The 17694-nt window shown below is 40.0% G+C and overlaps 2 protein-coding genes across 2 annotated transcripts in view; one reads left to right on the plus strand and one right to left on the minus strand.

The window, feature by feature from the left end:
• Positions 1 to 17694, minus strand: part of LOC143816164 (uncharacterized) — a 589616-nt gene that overhangs the window by 484524 nt on the left and 87398 nt on the right. The gene's annotated exons all lie outside the window — the stretch shown is intronic.
• The window catches only part of BRIP1 (BRCA1 interacting DNA helicase 1), a 554995-nt gene that overhangs the window by 136556 nt on the left and 400745 nt on the right, over positions 1 to 17694 (plus strand). The window contains exon 7 of the mRNA XM_077296215.1: positions 15045 to 15329. Coding sequence (XP_077152330.1) covers positions 15045 to 15329 — 285 coding nt within the window. The remainder of the gene's footprint in view (positions 1 to 15044; positions 15330 to 17694) is intronic.

Genomic DNA, 17694 nt, shown 5'->3' on the forward strand with positions numbered 1-17694 from the left:
GGGGTTAGGGTTGGGTTGGGGTTAGGGATGAGTTGAGGTTGGGGTTAGGGTTGTGTTGGGGTTAGCAGTGGTTAGGGGTGTGTTGGGGTTAGGGTTGGGTTTAGGGCTATGTTAGGGTTGGAGTTAGAATTGAGGGTTTCCACTGTTTAGGCACATCAGGGGGTCTCGAAACGCAACATGGTGCCCGCCATCGATTCCAGCTAATTTTGCGTTCAAAAAGTCAAACGGTGCATCCTCCTGAGCCCTGTCATGCACCCAAACAGTGGATTTCCCCCACATATGGGGTATCGGTGTACTCAGGAGAAATTGCACAACAAATTTTGTGCTCCATTTTCTCCTGATACCCTTGTGAAAATAATAAAAATTGGGTCTAAATAAAAATTTTTTGAAAAATGCTAAATGTTAATTCTTTCCACATTCCACATTGGTTAATAAACTTCTTGAATGTGCTTTTGAGCACCTTGAGGGGTGCAGTTTTTAGAATGGTGTCACTTAGGGCTTTGACTAGTTGAACTGGTCAGCCCTCTTTCCATGTTATCATGGCCACAGGGGCGTCAATGCCAGCTCATGCAAATCTTGCGCATGCGTGTCGCTTATTTCGAAAGCGTCACTGTGCCTCTGTAGCCAGGTGTATGCTTCCCGGCTTCAGAGATGCACTTTGCATTACCAGAAGTTCAGAAGACTGCTCTTCTGAACTTCTGGTCATGCACAGTGCACTACTAAAGCCGGGAAGTGTACACCCGGCTACAGAGGAGCAGTGAGGCTGCCATAATTAGCGACAAGCATGACACTGGCTCGTGCAAATCATATAATTATGCCCATAGCACCTCTCATTGAAATTTTGCTTGGTCTACCAGACCTTATCTTCACTTCCACTGTTTCTGTTAATTGCCATTTAAAATGGAAAAAAAAGAGAGCACGCGTGTTAAATACAAAACAGCAATTGAGAAACAATAATTTAAAAGAAAAAATAATGGGTGGGAAAATTAGAAAAAAATAAAGCTTGCTGTGACACTGGTATTGGCACTCTTTACATAAAATTAGTATGGAAGCTCATTTTGACTCGCCTGTGGTAAATCACAAATGAGAATCACCAGTGATTAATTGTCGGTGCCCATGTGACTGACATGAATTAGCCAATGAATGATGACTTCAGTGTTTTAAAAAGCCACATGGTCCTGTTACTTTGTCACAGTGATGAAGCCAAAGTAGCTGTCTGAGGAAATTAGAACTGCTGTTATTAGCAAACACAGAACTTCTAAAGGGTATAAGGCCATCTCCAAAGACCTTGGTATCCCAGTTTCAACAGTGCACAATGTTATTAAGTTTGCCAAGCATGGAACCATCAAGAACCTCTCTGGACGTGGGTGAAATAGGAAAATTGACAAGATGTTTTTGAAGGTGCATGCGAATGGTGAAAAAACACCATGTCAAACTTTCAAAGACCTGAAGGCTAACCTGGAACAGTCTGGGCTTACGGTTTCAACAAGTACCATATGCCGCACACTAAATCAAGCAGAGATTTATGGGCGAAGGCAAAAGAAGAAACCATAGCTGAAGAAAATACATAAAAAGGAATGACTGATCTTTGCCAAAGAGTACCTTGACAAACCACAATAATCCTCTGGGAAAATGTTCTGTGAACAGAGGAAACAAAAATAGAGCTTTTTGGCAATGCAACGCAACAGTTTGTTTACAGATGGTGCAATGAAGCTTATAAGGAAAAGAACACCCTACCAACAGTTAAGCATGGGGGAGGATTCATAATCCTGTGGGGTTGCTTTGCTGTGTCTGGTACTGGAGGCCTTGACCGTATCACAGGAATCATGAAATCAGAGAATTATCAAGAGATTTTAGAGCAAAATATCCTGCCCAGTGTAAGATAACTTGATTTAAGTTGACGATCATGGGTCCTCCAGTAAGACAATAACCCAAAGCACACATCCAAAAGTACACAGGACTGATTGAAAAAGAAAAAATGGACTGTTTTAAAATGGCCATCAATGAGTCATGAAATCTGCCATTGATAAAATGAACCCTGCAGACATTCAAGAGTTTGAACAAACTCCAAAGGAAGAGTAATGAGAAAGTACCAACTTACAAGGGCAAGAAGCTTGTAGATGGCTACAATAAATGTTTGGAGGCTGTCATCAATGCCAAAGGGCGTGTAACCGAGTATTAATTAACCCCTTCACCCCCAAGGGTGGTTTGCACATTAATGACCGGGCCAATTTTTACAATTCTGACCACTGTCCCTTTATGAGGTTATAACTCTGGAACGCTTCAACGGATCTTGGCGATTCTGACACTGTTTTCTCGTGACATATTGTACTTCATGATAGTCATAAAATTTCTTCGATATAACTTGCGTTTATTTGTGAAAAAAATGGAAATTTGGCGAAAATTTTGAAAATTTCGCAATTTTCCAACTTTGAATTTTTATGCCCTTAAATCACAGAGATATGTCACACAAAATACTTAATAGGTAACATTTCCCACATGTCTACTTTACATCAGCACAATTTAGGAACCAAATGTTTTTTTTTGTTAGGGAGTTATAAGGGTTAAAAGTTGACCAGCAATTTCTCATTTTTACAACACCATTTTTTTTTAGGGACCACATCTCATTTGAAGCCATTTTGAGGGGTCTATATGATAGAAAATAGCCAAGTATAACACCATTCTAAAAACTGCACCCCTCAAGGTGCTCAAAACCACATTCAAGAAGTTTATTAACCCTTCAGGTGTTTCACAGAAAATTTTGGAATGTTTAAATAAAAATGAACATTTTTTTCACACAATTTATTTCAGCTCCAATTTGTTTTATTTTACCAAGGGTAACAGGAGAAAATGGACCCCAAAAGTTGTTGTACAATTTGTCCTGAGTACGCCAATACCCCATATGTGGGGGTAAACCACTGTTTGGGCGCACCGCAGAGCTCAGAAGGGAAGGAGCGCCATTTCACTTTTCAATGCAAAATTGACTGGAATTGAGATGGAACGCCATGTTGCGTTTGGAGAGCCCCTGATGTGCCTAAACATTGAAACCCCCCACAAGTGACACCATTTTGGAAAGTAGACCCCTTAAGGAACTTATCTAGATGTGTGGTGAGCACTTTGACCCACCAAGTGCTTCACAGAAGTTTATAATGCAGAGCCGTAAAAATAAAAAATCATATTTTTTCACAAAAATTATCTTTTCGCCCCCAATTTTTTATTTTCCCAAGGGTAAGAGAAGAAATTAGACCACAAAAGTTGTTGTGCAATTTGTCCTGAGTTCGCCGATACCCCATATGTGGGGGTAAACGACTGTTTGGGCGCATGGCAGAGCTCGGAAGGGAAGGAGCGCCATTTGACTTTTCAATGCAAAATTTACTGGAATTAAGATGGGACGCCATGTCGCGTTTGGAGAGCCCCTGATGTGCCTAAACATTAAACCCCCGACAAGTGACACCATTTTGGAAAGTAGACCCCCTAAGGAACTTATCTAGATGTGTTTTGAGAGCTTTGATCCCTCAAGTGTTTCACTACAGGTTATAACGCAGAGCCGTGAAAATAAAATTTTTTTTTTTTCACAAAAATGATTTTTTAGCCCCCAGTTTTGTATTTTCACAAGGGTAACAGGATAAATTGGACCCCAAAAGTTGTTGTCCAATTTGTCCTGAGTATGCTGATACCCCATATGTGGGAGGGAACCACTGTTTGGGCACATGGCAGAGCTCGGAAGGGAAGGAGCGCCATTTGGAATGCAGACTTTGATGGATTGGCCTGCAGGCATCACGTTGCATTTGCAGAGCCCCTGATGTACCCAAACAGTAGAAACCCCCGAAAGTGACCCCATATTGGAAACTAGACCTCCCAAGGAACTTATCTAGATTTGTTGTGAGAACTGTGAATCCCCAGGTGTTTCACTACAGTTTACAACGCAGAGCCGTGAAAATAAACAATCTTTTTTTCCCACAAAAATGATTTTTAGCCCCCCAAATTTATATTTTCCTAAGGGTAACAAGAGAATTTGGACCCCAAAAGTTGTTGTCCAATTTGTCCCGAGTACGCTGATGCCCCATATGTTGGGGTAAACCCCTGTTTGGGCGCACGGTAAAGCTCGGAAGGGAAGGAGCACTGTTTTACTTTTTCAATGCAGAATTGGCTGGAATTGAGATTGGACGCCATGTCGCGTTTGGAGAGCTCCTGATGTGCCTAAACAGTGGAAACTCCCCAATTCTAACTGAAACCCTAATCCAAACACACCCCTAACCCTAATCCCAATGGTAACCCTAACCACACCCCTAACCCTGACACACCCCTAACTCTAATCCCAACCCTAATCCCAACCGTAAATGTAATCCTAACCCTAACTTTAGCCCCAACAAAACCCTAACTTTAGCCCCAACCCTAACCCTAACTTTAGCTCCAACCCTAGCCCCAACCTTAACCCCAGCCCTAACCCTAGCCCTAACCCTAACCCTAATGGGAAAATGGAAATAAATACATTTTTTTAATTTTATTATTTTTCCCTAACTAAGGGGGTGATGAAGGGGGGTTTGATTTACTTTTATAGCATTTTTTATAGCGGATTTTTATGATTGGCAGCCGTCACACACTAAAAGACACTTTTTATAGCAAAAAAGTTTTTGCGTCTCCACATTTTGAGACCTATAATTTTTCCATATTTTGGTCCACAGAGTCATGTGAGGTCTTGTTTTTTGCGGGACGAGTTGACGTTTTTATTGGTAACATTTTCGGACACGTGACAGTTTTTGATCGCTTTTTATTCCGATTTTTGTGAGGCAGAATGACCAAAAACCAGCTATTCATGAATTTATTTTGGGGGAGGCGTTTATACTGTTCCACGTTTGGTAAAATTGATAAAGCAGTTTTATTCTTCGGGTCAGTACGATTACAGCAATACCTCATTTATATCATTTTTTTATGTTTTGGCGCTTTTATACGATAAAAACTATTTTATAGAATAAATAATTATTTTGGCATCGCTTTATTCTGAGGATTATAACTTTTTTCTTTTTTCTTTGATGACGCTGCATGGTGGTTTTTTGCGGGACAAGATGCTGTTTTCAGCGGTACCATGGTTATTTATATCCGTCTTTTTGATCGCGTGTTATTCCACTTTTTGTTCGGTGGTTTGATAATAAAGCGTTGTTTTTTGCCCCGTTTTTTTTTTTCCCCCTACGGTGTTCACTGAAGGGGTTAACTAGTGATATAGTTTTATAGGTGGGGTCGTTACGGACGCGGCGATACTAAATATGTGTACTTTTATTGTTTCGTTTTTTTTATTTAGATAAAGAAATGTATTTATGGGAATAATATATATATTTTTTTGTTTATTTAGGATTTTTTTTTTTTTTTTTTTTACTTATGTGGAAATTTTTTTTTTTACTTTGTCCCGGGGGGGGGGGGGGGAGGGGGACATCACAGATCGGTGATCTGACAGTTTGCACAGCTCTCTGTCAGATCACCGATCTGACTTACAGTGCTGCAGGCTTACCAAGCGCCTGCTCTGAGCAGGCACTCGGTAAGCCACCTCCCTCCCTGCAGGACCCGGATGCCACGGCCATCTTGGGTCCGGGCACCTGCAGCGAGGAGGAGGTAAAGACCCTCGCAGCAACGTGATCACATCGCGTTGCTCCGGAGGTCTCAGGGAAGCACGCAGGGAGCCCTCTCCCTGCGCGATGCTTCCCTGTACCGCCGGCACACCGCGATCATGTTTGATCGTGGTGTGCCGGGGGTTAATGTGCCGGGGGCGGTCCGTGACCGCTCCTGGCACATAGTGCCGGATGTCAGCTGTGATAATCAGCTGACACCCGGCCGCGATCGGCCGCGCTCCCCCCGTGAGCGCCGCCGATCGCGCTGGACGTACTATCCCGTCGGTGGTCATACGGGCCCACCCCATCTCGACGGGATAGTACAGTACGTCCAATGTCAGAAACGGGTTAAGGGTACCTTTGTTACTGCACATGCTGTTTATTCTGTTTCTTCTTCTTCTTTGAAATTGCAACATGTAAGTTGAAAAACAATGTTTTATTGTTGTATCACTTTGGACAACGAATTATAAAATCCTGAAGATATACCTTTGGTACATTTACATTTATTTCTGAAGATATTGTACAGTCTATGTACAATATCTTAAGAAATAATTTAAAATAGAAATACTTCTATTTTTTTGGCCTAAAATACAAAAGGCAATGTGTCATCTTTATCTTTAGGCCTTTTAGTGATAGTTTCATCTTCAACTTGATTAACGATTCACAATAACAGTCATTTTGACCAGGTTACCCAAACTTTTACATGCCACTGTATGTGAATGCTGCTGGGTTGGAGGGCATGGGGAACCGTCAATTTCACAATAATTGTTTGTTCTGTCTCCCAAGATTAGTTGGAAGTGATCAAAAAATGTTATGTATCCAAAAAAGGGTAGCAATAAAAACGGGAACTCATTCTACAAATTATAATACTTCATACAACTCTGCTGGCACAAAAGTAAAAATTTATAGCTTTCAAAATATGGCAATGCACCCAAATTTTTTTTTCAGCATTTTAAAGTAGCAGATTACAAAAAAATATGAATCTGGTATCATCGTAATTGTACTGACTTGAAGAATAAGGCCACGTTCACCCCTTGCGGCATCCCTCTGCGGATTCTCCCGCAGCGGAATTGATAAATCTGCAGGGCAAAACCGCTGCGGTTATCCCTGCAGATTTATCGCGGTTTGTTCCGCGGTTTCCGCTGCAGGATTACTCCTATACTATTGATGCTGCATATGCAGCAATATGCAGCATCAATAGTAATGTTAAAAATAATAAAAATTGGTTATACTCACCCTCTGATGTCCGGATCTCCTCAGCGCTGCACGCGGCGCTCCGGTTCCAAAGATGCTGTGCCGAGAAGGACCTTCGTGACGTCACGGTCATGTGACCCGGGCGTCATCACGGTCATGTGACCGCGAAGTCACCGCAGGTCCTGTTCGCACAGCAACTCTGACCGGCCGGCCGCGTGCAGCGCTGAGAGGTGAGTATAACATGATTTTTTATTTTTATTCTTTTTTTTTACCCCAAATATGGTTCCCAGGGCCTGGAGGAGAGTCTCCTCTCCTCCGCCCCGGGTACCACCCGCACATTAACCGCTTACTTCCCGCAAAGTGGGCACAGCCCCATGCGGGAAGTAAGCGGTTCAATGCATTCCTATGGGTGCAGAATCGCAGCGATTCTGCACAAAGAAGTGACATGCTGCGGGTTTTAAACCGCTGCGTTTCTGCGCAGCGGTTTGCGGTTTCCATAGGGTTTATATGTAAATGGAAACGCTATGGAAACTGCTGCGGACCCGCAGTATCAAAATCGCCGCGGTTCCGCGGTAAAAACCGCAAAGTGTGAACATGGCCTAAAATTGTGTTATCACTTATATCTCACAGTGAATGGAGTAAAAAAATGTAATAAGTTTAAAAAAAAATCCAATAATGTTGTTCCTAAAAATCCAAATAAGTCTCAATTCACAGTTATCTTGTGCACTATGCAGATCATTTACTTTGGGGTTTTTCTCTAAATCTTCAAAAACAGGATTCAGACGAACCCCCTGACAGAACTATTCACTATAATAAGGCAAAATAAGTCACTTTGGACTGGCATTTGCAATGTCTATTTAGATGTGCACAAAAGTTTGGTCATCCATGGTTTTGTGCACTCCTTGAAAGGCGGGTCACTGATGGACTAGAGGCCAGACTGTGTCTAAAGTGCCTCCATCATAGTAATTAGTTCTATCAGGTTTCCAGTCTGAATCCTGTTTTTCTCGGATTTAGACAAAATCCCAGACGTAAGCATAGAACACAGAATAAATGTGAACTGAGTCTTAAAAGCGATCCACAATGTCATGTACCCTAAAACGCTACCCATCAAAACTTTAGTTCATTCCCCTAAAACCCCACTCGGTCCCCACTCGAGTACGTCATCTGTGAGTGGAAATACAGTTTGTTTTCTCTTTACTAGTAGCCCAAAGGATCTGGACAAATGATATGACTTCCCCTAAAAATATCCTTCAAAATCTATGCTCCCAAATCCAAATTCCCCTCTTACCTTCAGAGTCTGGCAGTGTTCCCAAACCATACTTGTATATAGCATCCACAAATCTATAGAACCCTCTTGACAATTTACAGGGTGTATGTGAAGCTGGGCACTAAAATGACATATTTGCAATTTTTGCTCTGCAACACTACCTTTGTGCTTACCTCTTAAAACATTTGTAGAGTCAAAAATAGTCACTACATCCCTAGATAAATTCTCAGAGGGGTGTAAGAGTACGTGCACAGAACGCTAACTAAATACTCAAAAGAATTTCTAATTAAAATTGACATGCTCCTTATATGTTCTCATTTGAGCATACTTTAACTAATTCAGGGTTGCAAAGATGCACCAAGCAGTTAAAAGAAGAGACTGGACCATTCTTCAGTGTTTTCTGCTCTGAAGGCACGCTCTACTTTCCAATAGAAGTCTATGGGATGGGAAAGCTCAAAAGATGCCCAGGCGGCATTTTAAACATTTTGCCTGCATGTTCACTGGAGTTTTTGTTTTGTTCTAAAAAGTCTGAAAAATGGCAGAAAAAAAAAAGGCACCCCAAAAATGCTGGAATTACACCTCTAAAATCCTGTTAATGGGCAAGAATGAAAAAGCACTCTGGAAATGACAAAAAAAAACAGTTAAGAGATTTAAGGGAGAAAAAAATACTGGTATTTACTTAAGCGTCTTTCTCTGGAAAAGCTCACCAAGGCAGAACGTGTATATACACTGTAATTTCCACAATCGGGTCACTTTTTAGGGGGTTTAAGCTTTGTACCACACTAGTGGCACTGCAAATTGTCCTCGTAAACTACTCCAAGGAAAGTCTGCGCTCCAAAAGTCAAGTAGTGCCCCTACTTTCTGAGCTCTGTGTCGAAACAGTACATACTTACCACATATTGGTATTGGCATACTCAAGAGAAATTATCTTATAAATTGTGTGCTTCTTTTACTTTCTTGTAAATTTTTTTTCGTGTGTAAATGAAAATTTGGAGACTACCGTAACATTTTAGTGGGAAAAAAATACCACTTTAAAGGAATCTGTCACCTAATTTTGGCCCTATAAACTGCGGCCACCGCCATCAGGGGCTTATCTACAGCATTCTGTAATGCTGTAGATAAGCCCCCGATGTAACCTGAAAGATAAGAAAAACAAGTTAGATTATACTCACCCAGCGGCGGTCAGGTCCGATAGGTGTCCCGGGTCCGGCGCCTCCCATCTTCATACGATGACGTCCTCTTCTTTGCTTCCTGTCGCGGCTTCTGCGCATGCGTATTTTATCTCCCCTGTTGTGGGCAGAGCAAAGTACTGCAGTGCGCAGGCGCTGGGAAAGGTCAGAGAGGCTCAGCGCCTGCGCACTGCAGTACTTTACGCTGCCCTCAACAGGGCAAATCAGTACACCTGCACAGGAGCCGCAACAGAAGCAAGGAAGATGACGACATCGTATGAAGATAGGAGGCACCGGACCCGAACTGGGACAGCCCCTGGGTGAGTATAATCTAACTTGTTTTTCTTATCTTTCAGGTTACATTGGGGGCTTATCTACAGCATTACAGAATGCTGTAGATAAGCCCCTGATGGTGGTGGCCGCAGTGTATAGGGCCAAAATTAGGTGATAGATTCCCTTTAAACCTTCTAACATATTAACAAAATAAAAGGATGTTTTGGATTTGATACTGAGGTAAGTAGACATATGCTATATGTTATTTATTAACTTTTTTGTGATAGGACTGTCTGATTTAATGGCAAAAAATTCAAATTTTAAAAATAATGAATTTTTCAAACTTTGATCAGATATTTTCATAAATAAGCACAAATCATATAATAAAAATTTACCACTAGCATAAAGTACAATGTATCACAAAATATTCTCAAAATCAGATGGATCAGAAGAAGCATTCCAAAATTAGAACTACATAAACTGACCTTTCTGACTTGAAAAATGTGGCTTGGTAAGGAAGGTGAAAACGGATTACGACAGCAATGGTTAATACACTTTTAGTTCTATGGGTAAATAGATGTCTAGTGTTTCGTGCTATTGATTTATATTGTGGTCACTTACAATTATATTTAATTGGAAATGTAAAAAAATCCAAAGCTATCTGCTAACCACATAAAAATCATCCCCTGCAGCTGAGAGAGTTGTAAGAGGGAACAGGAATAGCTTGATGGACTTCCTGGGCAAGAGTGAATCCAAGTGAATATACATTCAGCTGGATGTACGATCCTTGGATGATTAGAACATATGTTAATAATACGATTTTTTCGTGTTTGGGTGATTACTTGAAGAAAACCCACTGTCTTTTTTATGATAAGAATGTGCAATCAATTGGTTAAAGTTTTTCTCTCATCTGTAAGATTTTTTTTAGCACTGTGATTTAGTAGATGCTATTGCTTTTGTGCTGTAGGCCAATTATGAAGGTTCTTGGGCCAGTCAGTAGGTGAAGTAGCACACACTAATTCGTATGCAGCTGCAAGGGACACCGAGTACCTGCATTTCTGCATGGGCTGTGAAGACAATATGTTCTGATTGTTATCTATTTTTGTGGGAAAGAATGTGATCTCCTATATTCTGTTGAAGATTGCTGATCTCCTCATCCTATAGCCTGTTATAACAGTATGATGCTACCAACGATCATGTAAATGCAATCCGAGAAGAGAGGTTAGAGCCTATTAACCCCTTAGTGACCAAGCCAATTTTGACCTTAATGACCAGGCCAAATTTTTGAAATCTGAACAGTGTCACTTTATTGTTTTTTAGTGTCATATTGTACTTCATAATAGTGGTAACATTTGTTCGATATCTCTTGCGTTTATTTGTGAATATATTGGAAATGTGGCAAAAATTTCAAACATTTAGCAATTTTCAAACTTTTAATTCTTATGCCCTTAAATCATAAAGTTATGTTACACAAAGTAATTAATAAAATTTTTCACATGTCTACTTTACATCTGCATAATTTCTTACACATATTTTTTTTGTTAGAAAGTTAGAAGGGTTAAAAGTTGACCAGCAATTTCTAATTTATACTAACAAGATTTACAAAACCATTTTTAAGGACTTCATCACATTTCAAGTGACTTTTGGGGGCCTAAATGACCGAAAATACAAAAAAGTGACACCTAAAATCTGCACCACTCAAAGTGCTCAACACCGCATTCAAGAAGTTTATTAGTCCTTCACGTGCTTCACAAGAACTAAAGCAATGTGGAATGAAAAATTGAACATTTAATTTTTTTTCACAAACATTTTTAACCTAACGCCAAACTTGTTATTTTTATAGGGGTAACGGGAGAAAATTGACTCTAAAATTTGTTATGCAATTTCTCCTGAGTATGTCGATATCCCTTATGTGGGGGAAATCCACTGTTTGGATGCATGGCAGGTCTTGGAAGGGAATGAGCACCATTTGACTTTTTGAACACAAAAATGGCTGGGATCAAGAGCCCCTGATATGCCTGAACAGTGTAATCCCCCCACAATTTACCCAATTTTGCAAAGTAGACCCTTCAAATAGTGTATCTAGATGTGTGGTGAGCATCTTGAACCCCCAGGACCCATTTTTTTTTATTTTAACAAGGGTAATAGGAGAAATTGCACAACAAATTTTGGGGTCCATTTTCTCCTGAGTTCGCCAATACCTCATATGTTGGAGAAAACTACTGTTTGGGCGTACAGAAAGGCTCAGTAGGGAAGGAGCACCGTTTGACTTTTTGAAAACAAAAATGTCTGGAATCAAAAGTGGACGCCATGTCGCATTTGGAGAGCCCCAGATGTGCCTAAACAGTGGAAACCCCCCACAAGTGACCACATTTTGGAATCTGGACCCCTCATGGAATGTATCTAGATGTGTAGTGAGCACCTTGAACCCTCAAGTGCTTCACAGAATTTTATAACGTAGTGCTGTGAAAATACAAAATTACATTTTACCCACAACAATGTATTTTTAGCCCCAATTTTTTTATGTTTACAATGGTAACAGGAGAAAATGGACCTCAAAATTTGTAGTGCAATTTCTGCTGAGTACGTCGATACTGCATGTGGAGGAAAACTACTGTTTAGGCTCACAGCAGGGCTTGAAAAGGAAGGAGTGTCATTTTGGAAAGCAGACTTTGATGGAATGGTCTTCGTGGGTCATTTCGTGTTTGGAGAGCCCTGATAAGCCTAAGCAGTGAAAACCTCCTACATACTACATTCCTCAAGGACTTTATCGAGGGGGATAGTGAGCATTTTGAACCCACAGATACTACTCAGAATTTTTTAACATTAAGTCGTCATATTGAAAATTTTCATTTTTTTCACAAAAATGTTGTTTTAGCCCCAAATTTGTAATTTTCACAATGGATAAGAGGAGAAAATGGTCCCCATAATTTGTTGCATAAATTTGTCACAAAACGAACGATACCCCATATGTGGTCAAGAACTTTTGCTTGGGCACATGGCAGGACTAGAAAAGGAAAGAGCGCTATTTGCCTGGGATAGATTGTTAAATCCATGTCGCATTTGAAGAGCAAATATATTTAGACGTAAGCACAACTGTTAACTGGTGTGCAAGTAGGTTCCCAAACCGTGCTTTACTAGTAGAATAAACTTGGCACACAGGAAATTGCATAAGTTGTATTTTAATATGATCCACGTGTTGTAGTAAAAAATTATACATACAAACGTTTCGGTCTATCAGACCTTCCTCAGTGAACCGACTGCAAATAGAAAATAGGTATAGACACTGTTATCCGGTATCCATGCAGGCTATTTAAGCCTGTGATGAATGGCCTATGGCTGTATCAAAAGGAAAATACCTTATCTTGCTGTGATGAGTGGGGAGCAGTGACGCGGTGTCCACCGCTTGTCGCATTTGAAGAGCCTCTGACATGTGAAAACTAGACCCCTCAAGGAATTCATTTAGGGGTGTAGTGAGTACTTTAAACCCATAGGTGCCTCACAGAATTTTATAACATTGAGACTTGGAAATAAGACATTTTAGTAGTAAAAATGTAATTTTTGTATTTGTGCAATTTCTCCCGGATGTGGTTCTGTCCCATATGTTGTACAAAATTATTTTTAGGCCACACGTCAGGGCTAAGGATAAAGGAGAGCTATTTGGCATTTGAAGCACATAGTTTATCATAATAGTTTCCGAGTGACATTTGTGGAGCCCCGAAGGTGCCAAAATAGCAGATTAAAAAACAAACTTGACCCCACTGTAGAAATTGCTCCTCTCAATGAATTCATCTACAGCTGCAGTGTCTATTTTGTAACATCCAGGCTTTTTTTTAGAATTGCAAATCTGCCAGTCTAGCACCCATGCCTTGTGTCTCCATACAGTTTAGAGCTCCCATATATTGTAGCGCCCCCATACATTGTGCTCAGCTTGTGCTTCTGGGGATACGGACCTGTAAATTAAGTGTCTTCTCTCCATTACAATAATAACATGTGGCTGCTTACTGTGGTTTAGGCACGTTGGGGCTCAGGATGGTGCATTTGGATTTGGGAGTGCGGAATTCACTGGATTTTATTTGAGGGGGCGGGAGCCATGTCATGTTTCCAGAGTCTTTGTTCTAGTAGTAACATGGTAAACCCCTATAGATCCAGTGACAGATGACAGACCTGAGTGGGTCTGGTTTTGTGTGGGAAGAGTTAGAGTTTTTATCGGTAATATTTTGGGGTACATAATATTTTTGATCACTTCTAGTATAAGGCTGGGTTCACATTCTTGTGTTCTACGCTGAGAACTTACGTTGGGGTTTCCGTGTAAATCCCACAAAAATGCGATTCAGACAAAACCTCTTACTTCTGCTCCGGTGGTATCAATCTGTTTAGGCGTGCACGGATCTTTGGTCGCCCATACTTATGCTCTAAAAAGACGCCAAAATTATGGGTAACCGCTGGAACACAGACCAGTACAAAGTGACTCAGTCTGCCTCAAAAGTGAGTGTTTTTGTCTGGGGTTTTGTCTGAATTGCGGTTTTGGGGAATTTACACAGGAACCCTGACATAAGCGCTCAGCAGAAAACGCAGGATAAATGTTAGTTGAGCCTTATTCCTATTTTTGGGAGGTAGAATGAACAAATAGACAGCATTTCAAGAATGGGTAAATTTTTGCCCTGTTTTTCCTGTCATATAAGTGATTAGGTAGATTTATTCAAATCGGTTCATTTACAGTTCTACTAAATTTATATAGATTTTTTGTTTTGCTGCTATTTTACAGTAAAAATGCTTTTTTATAAAAAGTTGGGTTTTTTGTCGCCATATCATGAGAGATGTAACTTTTTTATTTTTTGGCGAGCAGATCTGAATGAGGGCTCATTATTTGCAGGACGAATTTAAGATTTTTTTCGTACCGTTTTGTGGTGCGTTTTATGATCGCTTTTTATTCACATTTTTCAAACAGAATGAACAAAATCAGCAAGTCAGTTATTTATTTATTTTTGCGCCATTCACCATACTTTAAAAGTGATGAGACCGAGTTGTTCGTCGGATCGGTATAATTACAGCCATTCCAGATTTATATTGATTTTTATGCTTTGCTATTTTTACAGACTAAAAACAATATTTTACAAAAATGAATTTGTTTTTGCATCGTCATGTTCTGAGAGCTGAAACTTATTTTTGGCTGAATGAGCCAAATTAGGGCTTTTTTTTTACAGGGCGGTTTTGCTTTTTCCTTTATACAATTTTTTTTGCATGTGACTTTTTGATCGCCTTTTATTCACTTTTGGTCCAGCAGAAAAGATGTCAACTGATTTGACACAGTAGTATCAGATGTTCCTGTCCTAGAAGTTTTGATTTATTGGCAATAATAGGGAAAAATAGACATTTTTGTTATTCACAGATATGCCAAGATATTCATCTATAATTGTAATTCTTTGATTTAGGATTATAATGACATTGTGAGTAACTTGATGGGTTTTTTTTTGTTCAGAATACAGAAATATGCAATCTCTGTCATTTAATTTCTATTACTCTTCTTCATTTCAGCACTGTGAACCTTGCAATCTCTGTTTTTGCGGGTGTGAGAAAAATCAAGATAAAACAGATCAAAATGGTAAAAAGAAAGAAAATGGACAAAGGCAGAAGGTGCCCAAAATATATTTTGGTACTAGGACACACAAGCAAATAGCCCAGATTACCAGGGAGCTGAGAAGGACTGCATATTCGGCTGTTCGGATGACTATTCTTTCCAGCAGAGATCACACCTGTGTTAACCCGGATATTCATAGTAACAGAAATGAGAAATGCAGAGAACTTATTGAGGCAAAGGATGTAAGTACTTTTTGGGGTTTATGTGTATTTACTGTGGTTTGAGGGTCTTGTGATTCTTTGAAGTAACATGAGAATAAAGTAAATGTTATTTATCTTGTATACTTTCTGTTATTTCACTTGTTAACAGATTTTTACATAATAGTGAATAATTTTGATAAAATAGCAGCGTAGTTGACTTTTCAGCACTGAGGTGAAGACTACTTTTTCCCCCACTTCATGTTATAGGTATCTATAGAGATTTGTTTTGCTGTTTTCTTCTTTGGCTAGCTTTTTAGCAATGTAAAATATCAGCCAAATGCTTTTAGTTACTACTATGGCTCTGCCTTGCTTCATTGCATTGCACAAGACTCTGAAGAATGTAATGTATATTTGATCGTGAGAGTGTGCGTATGCCAACAGTATACAAGGCAGGCTGGTGTCCTGCACATAGACCAAAACTTAAGATCAGCTTGGTGAAACGCCTCTCAGCAACAGAAAATAAGTTTTGCAATAAAACTAGTCTGAAAGTGTCATTCAACTCATAGTGTAAATGTTAGAGGTTTTTCCCCATGATAGGAAAACTCCGTTTTTGGGGACATTTTTTTCCTGTACTTAAACGCATGCATTTTTCCATATTAAAAACCCCCCAACATTTTTGCAATTGGGTTTTATTAAAATGTTTTCTTTGCTTCTGAGAAACGTTTTTAATGAAACTCCGTTGCAAAAAATGATTTTTAGCATCAAATGCATGTATGTAAAAAAATCATTGTCCCCAGAGGTGGACAGCCCCGTTGAAGGGAATTTATCAGGAAATTAGACCCCTAACTAAAGGCTTGTTTATAAAGGCCCTTTAATACTTATTAAATCCATACCTTGCTTTGTAGTATTTTGTTTGCAAATTGTAGAGAAATTCAACTTTGAAGTTTTAATCGCAAGTAGGGGATGGATTTTGCACTTTCTGCTTTCTTGCCTCTTTTCCTATTTGATCTCTTTGCCTTAGTGACCTGCCTGAGATCCTGCGCAGGTGCTGCCATTGGCCAGGGTAGTCTCCTCGGGGGGCAGCACATGCATAGTTTGATAGTTCAGCTCTTGCAACATCATCAGGAGCTTACTGCGCGTGTACCTCTCTGATAAGACGACCTCATGCAATGACAGCATCCTCTCAGAACCTTGTCAGTGGGGCGGGTCACTGAGACAGGAGTGTGACCCATCCATCAGAGATCGGAGGCTGGCATCAGGTGGAGAAATGAGGAGAGGTAGGAGAACTGGAAGGGCAGGGTCTGCCACCTGTACTTGCAATTAATACTTCAAGGCTAAATTTCTCTACAATTTCCAGCCTAAATATTACCAGCAAGGTATGGATTTAGTAAACATCAAAGGGCCTTTATACACACTTCTTTAGTTTGTGGTGTAACTTACTGATACATTCCATTTAAATATAAATGATGTGCTTTGTCATCAGCAGCTTGTTAGTAAAGTTTGAAAGCCTTATGTTCTTTTCCAAACCAACATTGTAGTAAAAACAAAAAAAAAGATACAAATTATTAAAAATGTAATCAGGATTCAGCACAAAGATGCTAGATAAGCTGAATAATACTCTAGCAAGCCTTCCTAACTGATGTTTCACATACCCTATTTTGGCTGAACATTGCACATTGTGGTTTTCCATGTACTATGCTTTTTTTCTGATTCATCAGAAGCAGTGGCATCTGAAAAAATAAAATCAAATGGTTTTCAATTCTCTGGTAGTCCAAGCTAATGGAGTTTTTAATGCAAATAGTTCTGGAGTGTATGTACATGTATATATGACTGTATATGACGTATTTCCATGTGGGCTAGTGGAAAAGTAGAAGGTTTTTTTTTTTCCTTTTTGCCTATGGTAACCTAATGGTATAATATGTTGTTGCAACAGCTCTTCCTCTCCTCTTCACTGATCATAATGAGAGATGTATCAGTCAATAAATGTTCTCTCAATGATCAGTGGGATTGCTTTGTGAGGGCTTTGCCTGATCTTTAACCCCTGTGATCGCGTTGCTCCGAGCATCTCTTACCTCCTCTCCCTGCAGTCCCCGGATCCAAAATGGCCACGGGGCTGCATCCGGGTCCTGCAGGGAGTGGCTTACCAAGTGCCTGCTCAGTGCAAGCGCTTGGTAAGCCTGCAGCACTGTAAGTCAGATCGCTGTGCAAACTGTCAGATCAGCGATCTGTGATAACCCCCCCCCCCCGGGACAAAGTAAGAATGTAAAAAAAAAAATTTCCACATGTGTAAAAAATAAAAAATAAATTCCTAAATAAAGAAAAAAAAATATATTTTTTCCATCATACATGACGGCACCACGAGAGAGGGGATCCGCCCATCAAGGACAGGAAACCTTCATGCTAAAAG

The sequence above is a fragment of the Ranitomeya variabilis genome, chromosome 3 (genome assembly GCF_051348905.1).
Source record: "Ranitomeya variabilis isolate aRanVar5 chromosome 3, aRanVar5.hap1, whole genome shotgun sequence".
Taxonomy (NCBI): domain Eukaryota; kingdom Metazoa; phylum Chordata; class Amphibia; order Anura; family Dendrobatidae; genus Ranitomeya; species Ranitomeya variabilis.